We start from the raw sequence: 18878 nt of genomic DNA, 5'->3' as shown, positions 1-18878 counted from the left end.
CGGGCCCAGCGGCCGCGCGCGGGCCCGCCCAGCCCCGCGCGTGGGCGGGAGGGTGCGGGGCTGAACCGGCCAGCGGCGTTATCCCACGTGTGGCTTGCAACGCTTTCACCCCGTGTAACGTTATTGTGTTCTTCTGTGGGCGCGCTCTGTGAATTTGCATGCCTTGGTGTTTCTGAGGCGGTTGTTTGTTTCTTAGGGACATGTTCGATGCTCCGAACAACGAAGCTTTTCACACCATTGCACTCTTCCTGTTCACTAAGCTGGATCCTTCACGTGCAGCAGAAATGTTTAGGTATGCATTAGGTTCATGCATTTAGTAATAGTATTGTGAATATAGTCAAGAATGGCAGGGTTGCGGAGGAAGAAATGTGCTGCCTTTTGAAAAACAAATGTTTTCAGATAGACTCTTCCTTGGCCAAAACTTTGTGATGAGCAAGAACAGCTTACCATAGTTAAACCAGAGTTTGATGGTAGCTTCTACTTTGCTAATTCAGTAAAGATTTTCGTAGCTTTCAAGTAGTAAACTCTCTCTTATTTCTACCCTGGTCAAACATTTGAAAACCTTGCTAGCTACAGATTGCTGTCAGAGTAGAGGTCRTGACAAAAAGCAAACAAACAAAAAAACCCCTCCTCCTTCCATAGTAGCTGAACTGTTTCAGTTTACAGATTAAAAAGACTGAAAGGAGAGACTGGATATGAAACTTTTCAGACATCATTGTTACTTTCTGAATTTAAAAGAACTGCAGATGGGTCTTAAAGGGTTTGCAGTCAGCATGCTGGGCAAGAAAACTTTGTCAATTAATGATATTTTAGCTATTCTAGATATCAGATGTAACCCTTCGTTCTCTGCTTCCTCCATRTGGCACAACTAAGATCTTTGTCTTAGTTGACTTTTATAATGGCTGATTTTATAGCTGAGTATGTAACTATTTTTTTTTCTTTTGTTTCCTTTTAAATGGGAAGAGACTGCTCACTTCCAGGAGACAGAAAAGGAGACCCTGAATTTAGGAAGCAATGCTTTACCTGGCTAAAAGAAATTGCAGTAAGTGTTGTGAGGAACGGAAATTAGTATTCTAGTGGTTCCCGTGACTTCTTTAATGGAGAGTGCATAGGATGCTTTAGATTTACAAGACATCAGTAAAACTGAATTATAAAGAAACATTTCACATAGTTTGCTTTAAGCGTTTTTTTTGAGAAGAAAGTTGTGATGTGGTGAAGTTAGGATTTAAACCAGACCATCCAAGGTTAAGGATTGGATTTGGATTACATGAAATTAAACAGAAGTTTGTAATAGGGCCCTGAACTCAGATGAAAATGATCTACTTCAACTTGAGGTGTTAGCTCAAGTAATTTGAGATAATATTTATTATTGTGGTATTTTTGGTAATTACTTAGACATATGAAAACATGAGGGGTTATTTGGCAACAGATACTATAGCTTAAGGTGAACTGAGGAAAACAAAGCAAAATTAGTCAGAACTTCTGGGGAATATCCATAAGGCTTTATTTAGTTTCCTCCATTGGCTCGAGTTGTTGTCATCATGTTAGTAAAGTAGTTCAGCTTTGGCTCCAGCTTACTAGTACGTACATCTGTAACGTTTTGATACCTAGCTAAATATTTGGTAGCTGCTTAGGCATTATTTCTTGGATTAATTTTGTGGTAAAATCGATTTCCTTTCTTCCAGGAAGAAGACAGAAGCACTTTTCCACAAATTGCAGCTTCTTTATTTCTTTCTGCTGGTGGTCCTAAATTTATTGATTTAATGTATCAATTTGCAAGATATGTGTTGATTCAGGATATAAAAGTCAACTCTGTAGGTAAGCATAAGAAATAATTGATTTATAATATTTGATGGTGTTTCTGTTAAAACTTTAATGAACACTAAGAGTTTTGTTAAACCTGAGTTGGCTTTTAGTTCTAGATTTTTTGTGAGGCTGTAGTACACTTACACTGAGTTCCTACTAAAATAGAATGCAGCCTGTTTTACTTGCTTTTACTTTATGGCTCTTGCTATTTGAAAGTGTGTGTAATGGTGTAGTTTTATGTGTGTGTATGAATGGGTGTAGTGTAGTAAACATATATGTGCACAGAGCAGCAGTGCTTTGGTCCAAAAGCAGTTTTTCATACTGTGCTATTTCTTACTGTTTGAGTACTGTTGGATTTTTCGGGGTAGAGAACTATATATTTTTATGGATTTTTTAAATTTTTTAATTTATTTTAAAATTTTTTTATTTAACTTTTACTCTTTGATGTACTGAAGAGGGGGGAAAAGGGATGAGAGCGAGGGTTTGAAAATCTGCAATAGAAAAGAGTTGAAGAATGTATTGTGTGCTTAAGTTCAGGTTAGAATAGGAATCTCTGCTCCCATGTGTATTTTAAACCAGATGGATGAGAAAGTTGTTTAGTGTGATAGGTAAATTATGTAATAAAAATACTTTTATTTAGGCACTGATATACCTTTTGCCAACATTGATAACTTAATACAAGACGATCCATACCTGACAAAAGCAAGATGCAGAACAGCATGTAATAAACTTCTGCAGATGCTTCAAAAGGAAGATTATATAATTCGAGAGCATAAGAAGAAAGCATGGTAAGTTATGCATTTATAAAACAGATTTTTTTCATAGATGCTCATGTTAGTGTTTGTTAGCCTTTGGTTAAAAAATCTTCCCCGATAGCTTTCCAAAGATGACACAAGTTTGACACTCATTTCAGCTAGTTCCTACTACTCCTGTGTGCATCCCATCAGGTAACAAACACTGGTGTCTGGTTTGTACAGATGGACCCAGGCCGTGTCTCTCCTTTCAGTAGTTCACCGTTCATTTCCTCATTGCTACTTGGCATAGAGGCTTGGGAGATGACCTTCTCTATGAAATCTCGAACCGAAACATTGTAACAAGTACCTCAGCCAGTGACACCATTAACTTGCCATTCCGTGAAGAAGTGGGCATAAATCCTCCTTGTACTCCCAGCTGCCACCAACATACTTAAAGAACCATTGCCAATTTGAGCTGAGCATGAGCTCTGGCAGCAAAAAAGATAGACCATATGCTGGGCCCTACAAACAGGGGCAAAGCTGTCAGATGAAGGGGTGTGCTTCTTTACTGGGCGCTTCTTTGGTGACACCTGTAATACTGAGCAAGGTTGTCATTTCCCCATGCCTTCCCCTGCTTGCCCCACAATGCTGAACTCGTTGAAAGACTTACTTAGATGACCACTGGTGTGATTAGAGGTTTGCCGAACTTGATGCATGATGAAAGGTTGAAGGAATAGTTTCCTTGGTCTGAAGAGAGAAAGCTTGGGATGTGGGAGATGTCAAATCCCATTCTTACAAACCCCCGAAAGGTGGTTACAGAGAAGACAGAGCCAGCCTTTTCACAAAGGCTGTGCTGCTGACAGTGTCAGAGGCAATGGGTACGGGTTACTTAAGGGAAAAACCTGGCTGCCTGAAAGCCTCTGCTTTCAATGGAAGTTTGTACCGGATGAGTTGTAGGTATCTCTTCCAGGCTTTTCTAGGATTCTTAAGATTTGTGACCTATCTCTCTGCTTGAGAAGCATTAGAGGTCTTGCTTTCTCCTTGGCTGATTTATTAAACTACTTTTCTGTTTTTTTCCACCGGTAACAGGGCATCAAACCTTAAAAGTTCCTTTTAGGTAGTAGAGCTCCAAGTAGAGCTTGGTATACCTTCAGCATCCTGTGCTTCTGACAATCTGTTTTTGCAAGGTTACAAAACTACCAAAGTCTTCAGGAATTTTGAGATCAGTAGAGTAAAAATATTTTTAAAAGCTGTTATTTTTCTTTCTCGGTTGCTAATTAAAGAAATAACAGATTAGTAGAGTAAAATGTTCTTAAAGGATGTACCTGTTACATTTCTTTCTAGGTTGCTAAATAAAGAAATAAGGAAGCTAAAACTTGAATGTGCAGGTATGAAGCTGTGGCTTTTAAAGTAAGTATTTTTCCTCATGATTGTTACCTATATAATGAATATCTCACATGGTTCTATGAAATACTGTAAGCTATAGTTTCATTGTAGTTTGGTTGAACTTTGTTTGCATGTGCATGTAGGAAGAAGCGAAATGACCGAAGCAAAATTGGCAAAACTGAGAGAATTCAAAAGGTGAGCACTTTTCTACTGTAACAATTTACTGTTTCTTTTAACATTTTTCTGTCACTTTCTCTCAGATACTAGTACTTCTATCTGTGACTAAATTGGCTGTTCTCTCTAAACAAATATTTGACTAAGTAAGTGTGTTCTCACATATTTATGTTCTGGTACTCTGCCATTCTAGATGTTAAGGCAAGCATTTCACATGTTTTTTTTCCTCCTTGCTCATTAAGGTCCGCAATATGTGGACATTTGTCATGGATACCCTTTCATCTTTGAAAATGGAAAAGGAAGTGGTAGATTCTGTGCTTGATGGTCGTGCTGACCAATATGCTTTAGATGGAACTAATTTTGATATCACTATTCCTCAAGTGTTGATTAACAGAATTGAAGGCGAGAGGCACAAGGTAAGTGATTTGTCATTCATGCTGAAATATATATATATGTGCATGTATATTATTTTAAAGTCTTAAAACTGTAATCATAATCATCATACTCAAAACTCTTAAAAGAAGCTGGGGGAATGCTAACGTTTTATAATAACATTATAAATAACATAACAACAATAACAGTTATAATTATAATAACAATTATATAATTGTAATTATATATATTATAATTATATAATTATAATTGTTATTATAATTATAATTGTTATTGTTATTCCTGACAAGGCAGAGAAGTTTATGGTTATGCTGCTGTAATATCAATTGTTTCAAATACTATTTTTGTTTAAAATCCTGAATTCAACACTGCTTTGATAGTTCTGTTTATTTAATACTTCAGTTTTAATTGGACAAATGGCTAAAGCTAGGTTTACCAGTCTAGCTTTGGTCCTGATGGATTTTTTTTCCAGTGTGCACTCTGAAAAGCACAAAAGCAGCAGATCTCTCATTATTTTCAGAACTGTACCAAATACACTGGTTAGCAGAAGCTATTGGTTTCTTCATTTTTCACCTACTTTCAAATAGCTGATCCTAATCTGGAATAGAAAAGCCAAGGCTACTGTTCGGACTATCTTTTAAAAAATGAGACAGTCAGTAACAGAATCTAAACATGGAGTGAAAGTTTGGCCCTGCGCTAACTACAGAAAATATAACTGTCTGATACTGATCCATTTTATCTGTCTGCTAACAAACCGCCCCTTCCCCCTCCCCCCCCTTTTTTGTTTTTCTTTCTTGGTTGCAACACCTGAAGCTGTGCATAGAAAAGATACACGAAGAGGAAAAACTGAATTTCTTGACAATTGTTCAATTATTAAATGAAGCCCTAAGGATCTTTAGAGATGAATTTAATCAACTTAAATCAAAAGAACATCTTCAGTATATTAGGAATGAGATTGAATTCCAAAGTAAAGTAATAGTAAATTTGAAAAAAATGAGGTAATTTTCTGGAATTCCTTACTCTGTAGTCTGAGGATCATGTCTTCCTGTCTTTGAGCCCTTTCTGAAGTTAGTGTAATTTGTACTGAGAACACATTGTACTGATCTTTCCTTTATATCTTAAAAATTCACATTTGTCTCAGTTATACATTTAGATATTCTTCAACTTAATTTTCTCTGAGTAATTGACCTGATCAGCATGTATAAATACCTCAAGGGAGGCAGTGAGGAGGAGGGGGGCGGCCTCTTTTCAGTGGTGGACAGTGATAGGACTAGAGGAAATGGCTTCAAACTGAAGCATCGGAAGTTCCACAGGAACTTAAGGAAGCATTTCTTCACTGTGAGGGTGACAAAGCACTGGAACAGGCTGCCCAGAGAGGTTGTGGAGTCTCCTTCTTTGGAGATCTTTAAAGCCCGCTTGGATGCAGCCCTGTGCCMCGTGCTCTAGGTGACCCTGCGTGAGCAGGGGGGTTGGACTCGATGACCTCTGAGGTCCCTTCCAACCTTCGGCATTCTATGATTCTATGAGTAACTTTAGCTTTAGAATGTCTTTTGGTTCTTTTGAATTCACTTTAAGAAACAAAGGTAACCTAAGTAACATTCTCTTAAAGGTTCTACATTTCAGTCATTTTGTTACAACACACACAAATTATTACATCCTAAAGTTTTCTGAGGATATTTGTTGTCTCTGCCAATAGATTGGTTCACCATGCATTTCTCTTGCTTTTACGTTACAGCCAAAAAATAGAGCAAGAGTATTTTGTGCCAACAAGTGAATCTGTTTCTGAAAAACAGGAGGAGTGGGAAGTAAAATGGAAAAACTATCTTGACTGCTCTCCTTTTTGCTTAGCTGCAAATAAGGATCCAGTAAGTAGCTTTCATTTAATTCTGGGGAAAGGAGGTGAATCTGAAGGATGTACATGCAGGTTAGCGTGTTCCCTTGCAACAATTCATCCATAAATCTTTAGATAGTGCATCTTAAGAAAAATACAGTATAAACTGTTCTATTAAATCAAATAGTTGATCCTGAAGATCTGGTCATCTTAATGACAGCTGATGTCCTAATTTGTTGTGGGAAACGGACCCATCTTCTTATTACAGTGGATCAGTGTAAGTAGGAGCTCACTGGTCTTTGTATCCTGCACTGATTTGTCGTCCTATGAAAATGAGCTTTTGTATGCTGTCTGTCATAAAGACCTGAGTTTTCTTGTTTCCCCTTTTAAAATTCTGTTCTTGAAGAGTGGACAACAGTTCCCTTCTAATACTGAAAGCAAAATCAAGGGTCATAACTTTAAATATATATGTGTAGAGAGTAAGTTTGTCATAGAATCTGACCACTAATAGGTGAAAATGCTGTTGTCAGTAATTGCCCATTAATTCATTTTAATGTGCATTTTGTTTTCTTCATTTTCTTGTGCAATTTTTATGCTTTGTTTTGTGTTCCTTTCTTTTTTTCCTGAAAGGAACTTGGTCTGTTACCAACTGTGCAACCCCTTTCTTTTTATCCTGCAACAGAAGAAACTTATGAGAACAGTGACTTCTGTCAACATTCAGATTCAATTTCAGGTTAGTGAACTGGAGATACTTGTCTTGACTCCACCATTCCTAGTTGTTACTTGGAGTCCAGAAGACTCCCTGCTCATATCTGCAAGTTTCTCTGATAAACTCTGATGATCTAGTGCTGAAGGACTACTTGCCAGAATAGCCTTTGAAGTTTGACATGGTGAAAGGAGTTTCTCTGAAGCTTTGCCTATGGCAAAAAGGTAATGCTTGTGTTGTTTGGTATTTGGTGTTCACGGTAACAAAGGGTGTTGTAGCTTCAAGATTCAAATTTTGAGGTACCAAGGGTCCAGAGACATAGCCTCAACTTGTTTTGGATGGGGGGGGCAGGAAATAACAGGAAGAAAAAGCCATCTCCATTGGTCAAATGAGAAAAGACTGATGTCTTCTCTGAGAATCTTCCTCTGGCTTCATCCAGTACAGCTGGCATTTTCCGGAATACTTTTAGTACTGAAACAGCGGTTTGATTAGGACCTTGCTTATTCTGCCATTGCTCTTGCTCATTAGGTTAGTAGTGCTAATGAAAACAGACTTTGATCAGATGTTCCACATGCTAATATACATATAAGTCTTGTGCTTGTATGTTAACTTTTTAAATGACTGCTGCTTAGAATTTTAAACTAGATGATACAAAGCAAGGATATCCAAACCAAGGATGTGGCTGATACGTTGGTTGCAGTCCCTTTTGGGAAAAGTTACATAATCAACAAAAGCATTGGAATTTTACAGGGTTTGGACTGCAAAGGTAATAACACTGCTCCAGAAACCTGAGTGTATGCATAGAAGATTGGGAGTTGCAAGTGAAAGGCTCTAGAACTGGCAATAGAAGACCCTTTGCTGATTAAAATTACAATGATTAAAGAAAACACTGTGCAATAATACTATGTAACAGTATTGGAAGGCTTGAGAGAAAATGGTATATGTGGGCTTCTTGTTTGGATAAGATCCTACAAAAAGAAAAGTTGTCGTATTTAATGCTTCTTTCTGCGTACTAGCATGGTGAACATTTTAAAATATGTTTACCTGAAAATGGTATATGTGGGTTTCTCGTTTGGATAAGATCCTACAAAAAGAAAAGTTGTCATATTTAATGCCTCTTCCTGCTTATTAGCATGATGAACATTTTAAAATATGTTTACCTCAGTAAGTCAAAAATTGGATTATTGGAGAAGTTCATAGCAAAACTTTTTAGCAGATATCTATACCAAAGTCAAAGCCACGTGCTCTAGGTGACCCTGCGTGAGCAGGGGGGTTGGACTCGATGACCTCTGAGGTCCCTTCCAACCTTCAGCATTCTGATTCTATGATTCTATGAAAGTCGGGATATATAGTTCTAGAAAGTCCTGAGCTGTGTTTCTGTACCTCTCTGATATTGTTCAGAACACTTCTGTATGTACTGTGCCTTGTTTCTGGGTTGAAGCACTGATCTAAGCTCTGAGGGATAAGTATGTCCACAATCAAACTAGCAGTTTGCAGGACATGGGGAAAATAAATAGGTGAGCTTCTGCTTTGTGGAGTTTAGGTGCCTGTGTGGGGAGAGCAGTGGGGTCAAGGATGACCTGGGTTTGGGACTGTATGTTGCGGGAAAGAGGATTGTCTGATGAAAGGTGAGAGGACCAGATAGATAGAGACATGCTATAAAACATGCATTCAGGACCACTTTTAACTAGTTACTGCTGCTAATGCTGTCTATGGCTGTATGTGGTACCTGACCAAATGGATTAAGAATTTACTGCTTAGGCATTTATTTACTTTGGTAATGATACTTACACTTCAAAAAATATGATTATTTACTTAAGTTGTGTAGGAAACCTGAGTTTAAAGGAACTGAAGCCATAGCTCTGATGTTTCTTTTCTAGATATTCTTGAATCAGTCTGTGATGGAAATTATGATGATGAGGATGATGAAGATGATGGGGCACTGGAAAATGTGACGGATAAAGCAATATTAACACCTGAAAGAAGGTATGACTTTTTGATGTTTTTAGCAGGAAATGGATAAAGAGCTGGAAACAATAGAATCTGGTGGATGTCTGGAGCCTTATCAGATTGCTTCAGTAGTCCATTGCTCACATACTACATACCTGCCATGTGACAATTGCTCCAGGAACAGCTTGCCAAATATTTACCTCTTCAGGAATATGCTTGGAAGATTCCCAAGACCTGGGAAGAAACCCAGGAAAGAAGATGGGTCCAAGAAAAATGGTTAATATTCAAGGACCAGCTCCTGCAAGCTCAAGAATGGTGTATTGCAGTGAGTGAGGAGCTTTCCAGAAGGTGCAGGAGACTTGCAGGGATGAACAAGGAACTCCTGTCAAAATTCAAGTAGAAATGTTCAGAAAGTGAAAGCAGGGGCAGACCACTTGAAGGGAAATGGGAATGTCATCGGGATGGGGCTAGGAAGCCTTAAGTCCATCTGGAGTTTCATCTGGCAAAAGACAAGAGCTTCTTTAAATACATCAACACCAAGAAGATGATGGAGAATGTGATTCTGCTACTGTAGGGCTAGATTATGGGTGCCAGGGAGAAAGCCTGGAGAAAAGAAGACTTTCTCTTGGCTGACAAGGGTCAGGTTACGGATGACTTAAGCAAACTGGACATTCACAACTCAACGGGCCCTGATGGGATGCACCCACTAGTGCTACAGGAGTCCTGACCATTGGGAGAGGTGCCTGAGGTCTGGGAGAAAGCAAATGTCCCTGCAGCCCTGTAAATGGGCATGAAGGAGCACCCAAGAGCTGCAAGCTCCTTAGATTTCGCCTTCATTCCTAGCAAGGTGGTGGAGCAGCTCATCCTAGGTGCAGTCTGCAAGCATGTGAAGGATAAGGTGATGAGGAGAACAGTGTATATTGAGAACGGGTAAGTGATGCTTAACTAGCCCTGAAGTCCTCTAGGAGGAGAGGACTGGTTGAGTAGAAGAAGTGGGAGCTGCGTATGTTGTGTTGAGCAAGGCTGTCTGCAGAGCATTGTCACAGAGAAGGTGCTGAAGTGCATGCCAGCTGAGCAGACATTGAGGTGTCTTGAGAGCTGGTTGTATGGCAGAGCTCAGCACGTTGTCCTCAGGCCAACTGACAGCCTGTAGCTCTTTGTGTCCCCCTGTTGCAATTTGAAGGGGGCCAAATTTGGTTGGAGGTGAATCCGCTTGTGTTCCAGCCGATCCTCTGGACTGAGAGGGACTGGGGGCGGCTGGACTCACCTCTAAATAGGGGTACCAAATACTGTGGTAGCTGCAGGCCCTGCTCTGTTCTCATTCACGAATGTTCTGTTGATGGCTGCTCCGACCACCTTCCAAGCAAGGAGTCGAGTTCACGAGCAGCAGGGTTTGTTCAAGGGCAACATTTCCAAGGCAGGTTGGGATGTTTGTAGGGGACATTTTGCACTGCAGCGTGGGGCTCTTGACTGGCTCTGAGGCGCAGATGCGAAGACATAACTCGCCCCAGAGCATGGAGAGGCATCTCGGTCTCGAGGAGCCTCCTCAGCCAGCCGACCTGAGGGGAGGAGAGGGGTTCAGCTCGTCGACCCATGTGGGTTGCAGTGGAGTCGTCCCTGCACTTCTGCCCTTCTTCCTTCACCTTTTGTATATATTTTTCACATTTAGGTGGAGCTTGGGTGACTGTAGTCATGCTCACTTTTGTTACTGATTGGTGAAAAAGTCTCTCACTTTCATTTAAAGATAGAGTGAATGGAAAATCTATAACGCAAGCTCAGCGAGGAGGGGTTGTACCTCGGAGCTGGATAACTTTTGGGATGGAGGTGTGCTTAGGCATTATAATGAGCCTACAATGAGCACACTTCCAGCAAAGTTCATCTGAAAGGAGTAATTTGCTGCCCTTGTTGGCTCAGCACCAAACACCTTATTGCTTATTGTGTATCTCCCATTGTGCAGCTATTCTGCTGCTTATCAGTGGCACAGGTACTACTGCAGTTTGGCTGTGTGTCACCCCAAGCCAGCTTCTCTAGTGCCTTAACTGTTAGGCCCTAGTTTTTCCTCTAAGTTCTCCGTTTTCAAGCAATTCTTCCAGCTAATCCACCTCGTGACTATAGTCACTCAAACTTCATATGAGGGCATTTAGGTGTTAATATTACATGGCAAAAACATGATGCACTTAAGGGAGTGATTGCCCTTTGCTACATTAGCAGAGGGAGGGGAGTTACACAAAGGAGGGGAAGTTTAGTGTAGGGGAAGTTTAGGAATACGTACAACAGTTATTGCAATTTCAATAGTAAATAACAACTGTAACAAACTTTGTGTATCCATCCCATGATTCCAGTTATCTTTATGTATTGAAATGTAGTTTCAGATTAAGAGTATTAGTACCTGGGATATCAGTTGGGTCATCTGCTTGTAAAGTGATATAAACAGTGAATGGCTTTCGTTGTAGCTGGTTTTACACAGGATATTGCTATGCTTAAGATAATTGTTATCACAACGAACATCACCACATGCTCTATTAAACTTTGTATCCAGCAGTAGACATCAAATCCAAACCAACTAAAGACCTTTGCCAGCCATCTGACATTCAGTGATTCCCAGAATTCATGCATATCTTTCACTACCTGTCACATCTTCTCTAGTTGGATGTCGAGGTCTTGTGTAACGTTAGTGATATAAATGCAGCAATGAGTGCTGGAGAAGTTCAAGTAGCCGTAAAGTCCATTTTGGTGTAACAGCATCCAGTCGTGTTCCATGAGGTTTCAATGAGTCATTTTGGATATAATTTTTAGTTGATAATTGAGAAACTGTGTACCCATATCAGTGGCATTAGCTAATAGGCTACGCTAGTTTACTTAACCATAATCACATTCAAGTGGTAGCACCACCAAATCCGAAAAAAAAGTTCCATTCCCCAGGCTGTGTGACTGCTCCCAGGTCCCACTGCCCCTCTGCATGTCCCAACAGTTCTGGTTTTGCCTGTTTTGCTCAAGCTATCCAGTGGATTCGGAGAGGAGTCCTCTTCCACGTGGGGTGTAACGTTGGAAGGCCCAAGGTACACTGGATTTCAGGAAATGCAGCCATAAGGAAGTATCGCAGGCCCAGATCAAACCACCTGAAGGCAATACAGCAATCATTACGGGTGCCAAGTTTACACTTACTGATTTGTATTTTATGCTGTGGTTATGGCACAGGCAGCCTCTTTTTAGGGAGATGTAAATGGACCAGTAATATCTGACCCTATTGTGTTGTTCCCAGTTGGAGCAATTTATCACATCTTGGCAAGATCAAAAAGCTGACTCGTTTCATACTGAACAAAAAGAAAATTCTGGGCCAAATGGTGTAAAACCCACGATGCCTTAAAAGTCTGCAAACCAAGTGCAATTTAAGTTACAATTATTTGGGGCAGAGGGGACAATCATTCTCATAGGTGTAAGGAATAGACATATTGTCTGAAAGTAACGGTATGAAAGTGGTGCAGAAGAACAGAGAACTGTCAATAAGAGGAGATGATATGCCAGAAGAGGCCATTATCTTGAACTTCACTTTGGATTTACACACTAAAATTACTTTGAGAAATACAACAATAATAAAAGAACAATGGGTGGTGTGCATTCAAAAGTTACATAATCTTCCCAATTCTCCAATACAGAGGATATTCCTGTATTCACTGTAGGGAGACTTCAGCCTAGCAGCTCACACACACTGCTTTCCTTTACCTCAGTGATTTTGAGGCTCATTGTAAGAGGAAACAAAACTTGTCTTGATGGGGCAAGACCGAACAGGCTACCCAGTTTGGAAGGAAAGGAGGGCATTTATCATGCACTACTTTTGCACTGCCGTTATCAACAACTTCCCAAGTGTATGGGAAGTTTGGCAGAAATGTTCCTTTCGCAATCCGAGCTGACACTGTGGGCATGCAGTAATAACTCCTTGCCACAAGCAAATCCATAGGCCAATCTCACAAAATGCTTTTTTTTCACTAAATTCTCCTTTCCTGTATGTCCCAATTTGTTTAATCTCTAACCACCTCTCATACCTTTGATGAAAGATGGAAGTTCTGGAGTGAGCCTAATGAAAGAGCCTGAAAATAATGAGCAACTTTTGTAGGAAGGAAGGCTGAGAGAGTTATTTAGCCTGGAGAATATTGAGGGTAGGGTGAGCCTTATTGGTGTCTGAACTATGTATAGTTAATGTGTTTTAAGATTACCAACCCCTACCTTTCTGTGCTTCTGGAGTTCATATATAGTTTATATAAGTTCGTATAGAAATAGACCTTTAGATGTCAGAAGTGCTTCAGAGCAGCAGTGCCAAGGAAAGTATAGTATGAAGTCTACAGAAATCTTTCCTGCGGAGTGAATTTATTCACAGAAATGTGCTGCAAAAACCTTTCTGGCTGGCAATCCAGAGAGTAATTTTGTAACCTGAATAGTTTGGGAGGATGATACACAACTAGGGCTAGACCTGCTCTAATTGTCACATATTCTCCCTATAGTAAGTTTGCCTGCTGATAACCGTGACGAACTGAGAGAAATCGTAACGGACAGATACGAGGCACACAGTGCAAAAGTGGATTCCATGTGATTAGCTACTTCTGGGATTTTCTGTTTTTTTTTTTTTTCTTCTCCATGATGGCAGTTTGTTTTTTAGGCTCTCCCAAGGATCCCAAGAATCTTTAGAGTTGATAAGCTCATTTGAGAACAGCACCGAGCTGCTTGAACAGGTTGGTCTTCAATAATTTTCTGCCTTTTAAAAGATACTAAATTTAGAAATAATATTTCTTACATTGTTTAAAGCTTGACTTTACTACAGATCTGAATCGGTCTTAGGTTATAAGAAATAAGTTTATGATTCATTTAAGCTATATTGCTGCTCACATTAGAGACTGTTTTGGCAACTGTGTATCAGTGGAACACTGTAGATAAGCTGGAAATAAGAAGCAAATAGCATTATGTCTTAGTGCTCTTTCCAGAGCTTAGTGAATTCACTGGCAGTTGTATCAGATTGATGGCAATAAATATGTCCCAGAGGTAATTTGGATATACAGTTTAGTACTGCAGGATATGCACTGTAGGTGCAGAGGATTACCGGTATGTGTTCTGTACAGTACTGTGTTCTAATCCCCGATTATGTACTACTTTAAATACAATGAGAGTCACAATATTTCACTTAGCTAGAATTTAACGTTTTTGAATAATTGATAAAAGTGCTGATTCCATTGCTTTTTGGATTTTTTGTAGTAGTAGCACTTCATGCTAGTTTTGACCTTGAGTTTAAAGTTTTTAATAATTCTTGTGTATTTCTCTAGGTCTTGTCTACTGAAAACTTCATTTGGGAAGAACAGCCTGCCTCTGCAAATATGTTGAAAGACGGAGTGGATGAACCTACCATTGAAGAGACAGGGAAGAATAAAGATGCTCATATTATCCAGAGAGAGTGCCCTCTCAGAGAAGACTCTCTTGAGAAAGCCCAACAACAACTGGCAGAAGAGGTAGGGAAAAGTTGTTCTTTAGTTATCTTTTGCTTGTTTGACATGAATGGCTTAAAAGTTCAGAGAGCAGATGATAGAAGATAACACAAATGAATGTATGCATCAAAAGTCCTTAGTTCTTGTTGGTAGTAATCTTTGTTAATAACTTTAGGGAAGGATTGAACCATGAAATAAATTTGAAAGTATAACACTTCGATGTTGCGGAGGATCAAATGGACACCACTACACGATCAATGTGATCAAGTGAATGTCGTTTATTAAAGCTGTGATAGCTCTTAATATACTGTTTTGCCATGCTCACGTGCAGAAGCTAACAATCTTATCTCACAAGTTAACAATCATCACTTTTCTTCTGCAGCTTCAGTTACCATAAAGGCTGGATTGCTCACATGTCCATTTTCTGCAAGAAATTCCTCCACAGTTTGGCACTACTAGAGTTCATGTAGTTTACGTGTTTTTGAAGTGATTAATGCTTTTACTAGAGCTGTTTTTTGTATATGTACGCCTTCCTTCTCTCAGCTCTTAAATGTATCAACCCCTGTATAAATTGACAATTTAGCCTTCATTTTTCTTTATGTAATTACACAAGACATTTGGCAGGTACCTTGTGAGTGTGCCTTGTGAGTTTTAAGCTTGTGAATTCTTTCACAAGCACTTTCATACAGTATACAACAACTTGATTTGGAAAAAAAGCTGCTCCTTTCCTGGAAATGGCACTAAATTCTTGCTGCTGAAGTCCTTGTGTTTGTCATTGTAGTTCTAGACTTCCTACTTGTGGAGTGCTTGACTAGTGTTTCAAAYATGTTCTTCCTAAGTATATTTTTTCTTATTTCAAAGATGGATTGATAGAAGATTGAAGAAGAGGAAAGTTTAGAATGGAACTGTTATCAATTCCATATCTTAATCATTTGCTTGTAGAACATGGTTCTGTATACCCTACCTGTTGTAAGCCCAAACACTACTCCAAATTGCAGTTGGGTGATTCTGAGCACTAAGATCACCCAGGGAATGGGGAGTTTTTTTGAAACCATAGTTTATAGAAATAACTGTAATTATGCTTTTTTTGGACTTACTCTTCCTTAATATTCTATAGGTTGCAAAAGCAGTGATGTATGACTCACCTCAGAGTAGTGGAGAAAAAGGAGCAGAGCTGGAAGATCTCATTAGCTCACTGTCTTCTAACCCTTTTATCACAAGGAAACAAATTCCCCGAACTCCGGAAAATCTACGTAAGTCTAGAACTTTGGTTTTTATAATCAGGGATTGACTAAAAAATGTTTTTATAATCAGGGATTTTTTATAATCAGGGATTGACTAAAAAATGTTCTAGTTCATTGACATTGTACATGTCACACTAGGAGAAAAGCTCATTTGGCCAAACTGTTAAGTTTTCCTAATTGTTTACTTGATGTATCAGAACATAGTCTGCATATGACTTGGATTTCTTTTCCTACTCCTTTCTTCTATTCACTGCCCCTCCACCTCCCCTCCCATTACCCCTCACCGTGGATTTGCTCTTTCTGTTCTGGAGAAATGTTTGGGAAAACAAAGTGTAAACAGTACAAAACTGTAAAGGAGTGTCTTACTAGAATGACAGAAGAAAATTAAATGATGGTATGGAAGTAATTCGTTTTGACTTTGTCTTCTACTATTTAGTTACAGAAATTAGAAGCTCATGGAGAGAAGCTATTCGAAGTGAAGACTCAACAGACACAGAGATGTTGTCATCTGAAGTAATAACAGAAACTCCAAAGGCGGTTAAAGCTGTAGTACAGAAAAGTATTCCTAATAGCACTTCATCTCCTGTAATTAACTTTGATTATTATCATTCAGAAAGGAAATCCCACTTAAGCTGTATAGAACTTTCACCTGAAAGGCAGATAAAGATAAATCATGTCAGTAGATCTTCAGTTAAGGAAACAACTAGGATATCAGAGAATGATCGAATTGAGAAACAGGAGTTAGAAAATATTCTGAATAAAACAGAAACAGTTCCCTATGAAAAGAAAAGTATAGATACTCAAGATAGCTCTTCAGAAAACAGGAGAAGAATTCTGTCCCCAGAGCACTTGGAAGATTCATTTATGGATAGAATTCAGCTGTTTAGTTCAAGTTTTGATAGTCACGAACCTGCCCAGTTAGGGATGTTCCGTGAGATCCTCTCAGATCCTGGTCAATCACCAAGCTCCGAGTTGAATTTTGATATACCTGACAACATATATTTGCCAGGTAGCAGAGAAAATGAGAGAGATATTTCAGTAGATTTAGAGTCTGTTCTCAGCAGATACGAAACACTGAAAAGGACTCTGTCTAGAAGTGAAGAGGAACAGACACCTGCTGCTGATGAATCTCTGAATTGTTTCTCGGATCTAGATTTTATACGAGTAGACACAGAAGGAACTGATCTGGAAAAAACGTTTTATTTGGATGAAGACTTTCTCAATACTCTCTCATCACCTGTTACTTTTTCTGAAAGTAACCCTTCCCTGTCGCCTTTACTGGTTCGCTCCAGATATCTGGAGAGAATGGTATCAGCTCTAAACAGAATGCCTTTTGACTCCGTACATAAATTGAAGGGTAAGTGTCTTCTGCGCTCTCACAACAGGACTTTGTCCACTCTGCCACTAGGTAAATTTCCCTTGATATCCTAGTATAAACTGATGAACCCTGATGTGGAAGTGTAGGACAGTAAATTATTTCCTTGTTCATTCTTTAAAGAAAACAAGATACAGAAACAAAGTCAATATCAAAGCAGAGTCATAGGAATATGCTGCTTCTGCTATGCTAGCTACTGAAAGTAGCAGACTAAATGCTCATGTGAATTTCTGTGGTCATTTCAACTTCTTTAGGGTGTTTTGTTTTTTTTTAAAAAAAAACACCTAAAGAAGCACTAACAGTAGGCTCATATGCATATTTCTAGAATTGTAACTTTAATTTAGAATGGTACATTTACTGTTAATAAACCTGCCTTCAGTGTAGAAGACTGGTACTATTGCTAGTGAAGTGAGTTCCTAGTTTGTTTGTTCTGTTCTGAAATATCTCGACTTTTCTTCCTCACTTCCCAATTTCTTACATAAGCATCTTGCTTAACTAAGCACTAAATCAGTGTTTAGTTTCATGCAAGACTAACTTGTGAAATACATAAATAAAGGTGAGTTAGTAATAGTTATACAGAATAGTTTACCGCTGAAACATTTTTAATGGAGTATTAGGTGTTCAACTCGGTAAGAAACCATGAGGCTAAAACTATTTTAGGTATAGCATTGCCATTCCAAGTTACCACGCAAAGGCAAAAATGTTTTTTCAGCTGATGTTTGAGGACTGAAGCTTGCTTTATGTGTTGTCTGAGGTTATGTATAAACTTAATTGAAAGTGATTTTTAGTTTGAATAGCTTAATACTTGTTTACAGTAATTTTACTGAGCAAGAAAACTAATTCTGCTGTTCTAGGGCTGATGGTTACTGTTATGTAAGAATTACTCTTATTAAACTGTCATGCTAAGACACAGAATCCTTTCTACCTGTGTAATATTAACAAATTAACTTGGCACTGTTTTGAAGCGGTATTTGTAGAGGCATCAAGTAAGGCTGTGGCAGTAGTAGATGGTCAAAATGACAGAAAATTCTCTTCAAAGAAGAGTAGAATGTGTATTTGAGCCTAAGTTACAACTACATAAGCAGCAGCATGAACTGGACTGCCAAACTTGCTTGATATGGAATACCAATGCAGTATTTTCTCTTAACTCTGATATAAAGATGCAGTGGAATCCCTTAGCTTTTGCTTGATGGTCCACATAGGGGATAATTTGGCCCTATTTGCCATATTTGAAACAATTATAAATAGAAATATTTTGTTATTTGTGCCACATACTTTCCAAACAATACTTTTGTCACATAATGGAGTATTAGAGTTGTAAATAGTACACTTTTTTTTCCAGACGAAGAGCATTTGAGCAAGAAGCTGGACACAAAGGAGCCATTGTGATGGAACCTGTACAGCTGAAGCAGAACCTTAAGTAGTAGAAATATGGTTGGCTTGAGCATATAGCCTGTTCTCCAAATGCTGCTCATGCAGGGAGATTTTCTCGTTTGTCCCAGAAGTTTCTTCGTTCAAGAATGTCAGTTGCCTACTCTGGTTCCTCCTGTTTTATTTCACAGTAACATTTTGTGTGTATGGACTTCTATTTGTATGCAGAATAGTATATTCATTCACATGTATAGCTTTTTAAAAATATGTCAAGGACTAGCTGAACACTGTGTAATTCTAAAAAAGGGAAAACAGTAGGTCTCAAATGGGAAATTGTTATTTCCCTGCTATTTTGCGCAGTACATCGTGAGAGTTACTCTTTCTCACTGAGACTTCTGATAAATATTGTAATCAGTTTTTACTTTGAAGAGAGACCA

At 38.9% G+C, this 18878-nt stretch overlaps 1 protein-coding gene and 1 non-coding gene across 3 annotated transcripts in view; both read left to right on the top strand.

The window, feature by feature from the left end:
- The window catches only part of HAUS6 (HAUS augmin like complex subunit 6), a 19047-nt gene extending 260 nt beyond the window's left edge, over positions 1 to 18787 (top strand). Inside the window, exons 1-17 of one of the 2 annotated variants that reach the window (XM_026043932.1) lie at positions 93 to 114; positions 197 to 292; positions 964 to 1042; positions 1686 to 1818; positions 2447 to 2594; positions 3885 to 3950; positions 4070 to 4121; positions 4343 to 4516; positions 5307 to 5491; positions 6229 to 6358; positions 6955 to 7057; positions 8911 to 9016; positions 13635 to 13707; positions 14293 to 14475; positions 15569 to 15704; positions 16132 to 17052; positions 18413 to 18787. In XM_026043932.1, coding sequence (XP_025899717.1) covers positions 201 to 292; positions 964 to 1042; positions 1686 to 1818; positions 2447 to 2594; positions 3885 to 3950; positions 4070 to 4121; positions 4343 to 4516; positions 5307 to 5491; positions 6229 to 6358; positions 6955 to 7057; positions 8911 to 9016; positions 13635 to 13707; positions 14293 to 14475; positions 15569 to 15704; positions 16132 to 17052; positions 18413 to 18459 — 2628 coding nt within the window. In that variant the 5' untranslated portion in view covers positions 93 to 114; positions 197 to 200 and the 3' untranslated portion in view covers positions 18460 to 18787. Of the gene's footprint in view, positions 1 to 92; positions 115 to 196; positions 293 to 963; positions 1043 to 1685; positions 1819 to 2446; positions 2595 to 3884; positions 3951 to 4069; positions 4122 to 4342; positions 4517 to 5306; positions 5492 to 6228; positions 6359 to 6954; positions 7058 to 8910; positions 9017 to 13634; positions 13708 to 14292; positions 14476 to 15568; positions 15705 to 16131; positions 17053 to 18412 lie in introns of those variants that run through there. The other variant, XM_026043924.1, reaches the window with a different exon arrangement.
- LOC112951409 lies at positions 13419 to 13548 on the top strand. The gene has a single exon (XR_003250191.1).
- Positions 18788 to 18878: the final 91 nt, after the last annotated feature.

The sequence above is a fragment of the Nothoprocta perdicaria genome, unplaced genomic scaffold, assembly GCF_003342845.1.
Source record: "Nothoprocta perdicaria isolate Ctin4 unplaced genomic scaffold, notPer1 scaffold_104, whole genome shotgun sequence".
Lineage (NCBI taxonomy): Eukaryota > Metazoa > Chordata > Aves > Tinamiformes > Tinamidae > Nothoprocta > Nothoprocta perdicaria.
The sequence above is the reverse complement of the archived record's forward strand: the minus strand, read 5'-3'. Positions and strand labels throughout refer to the sequence as shown.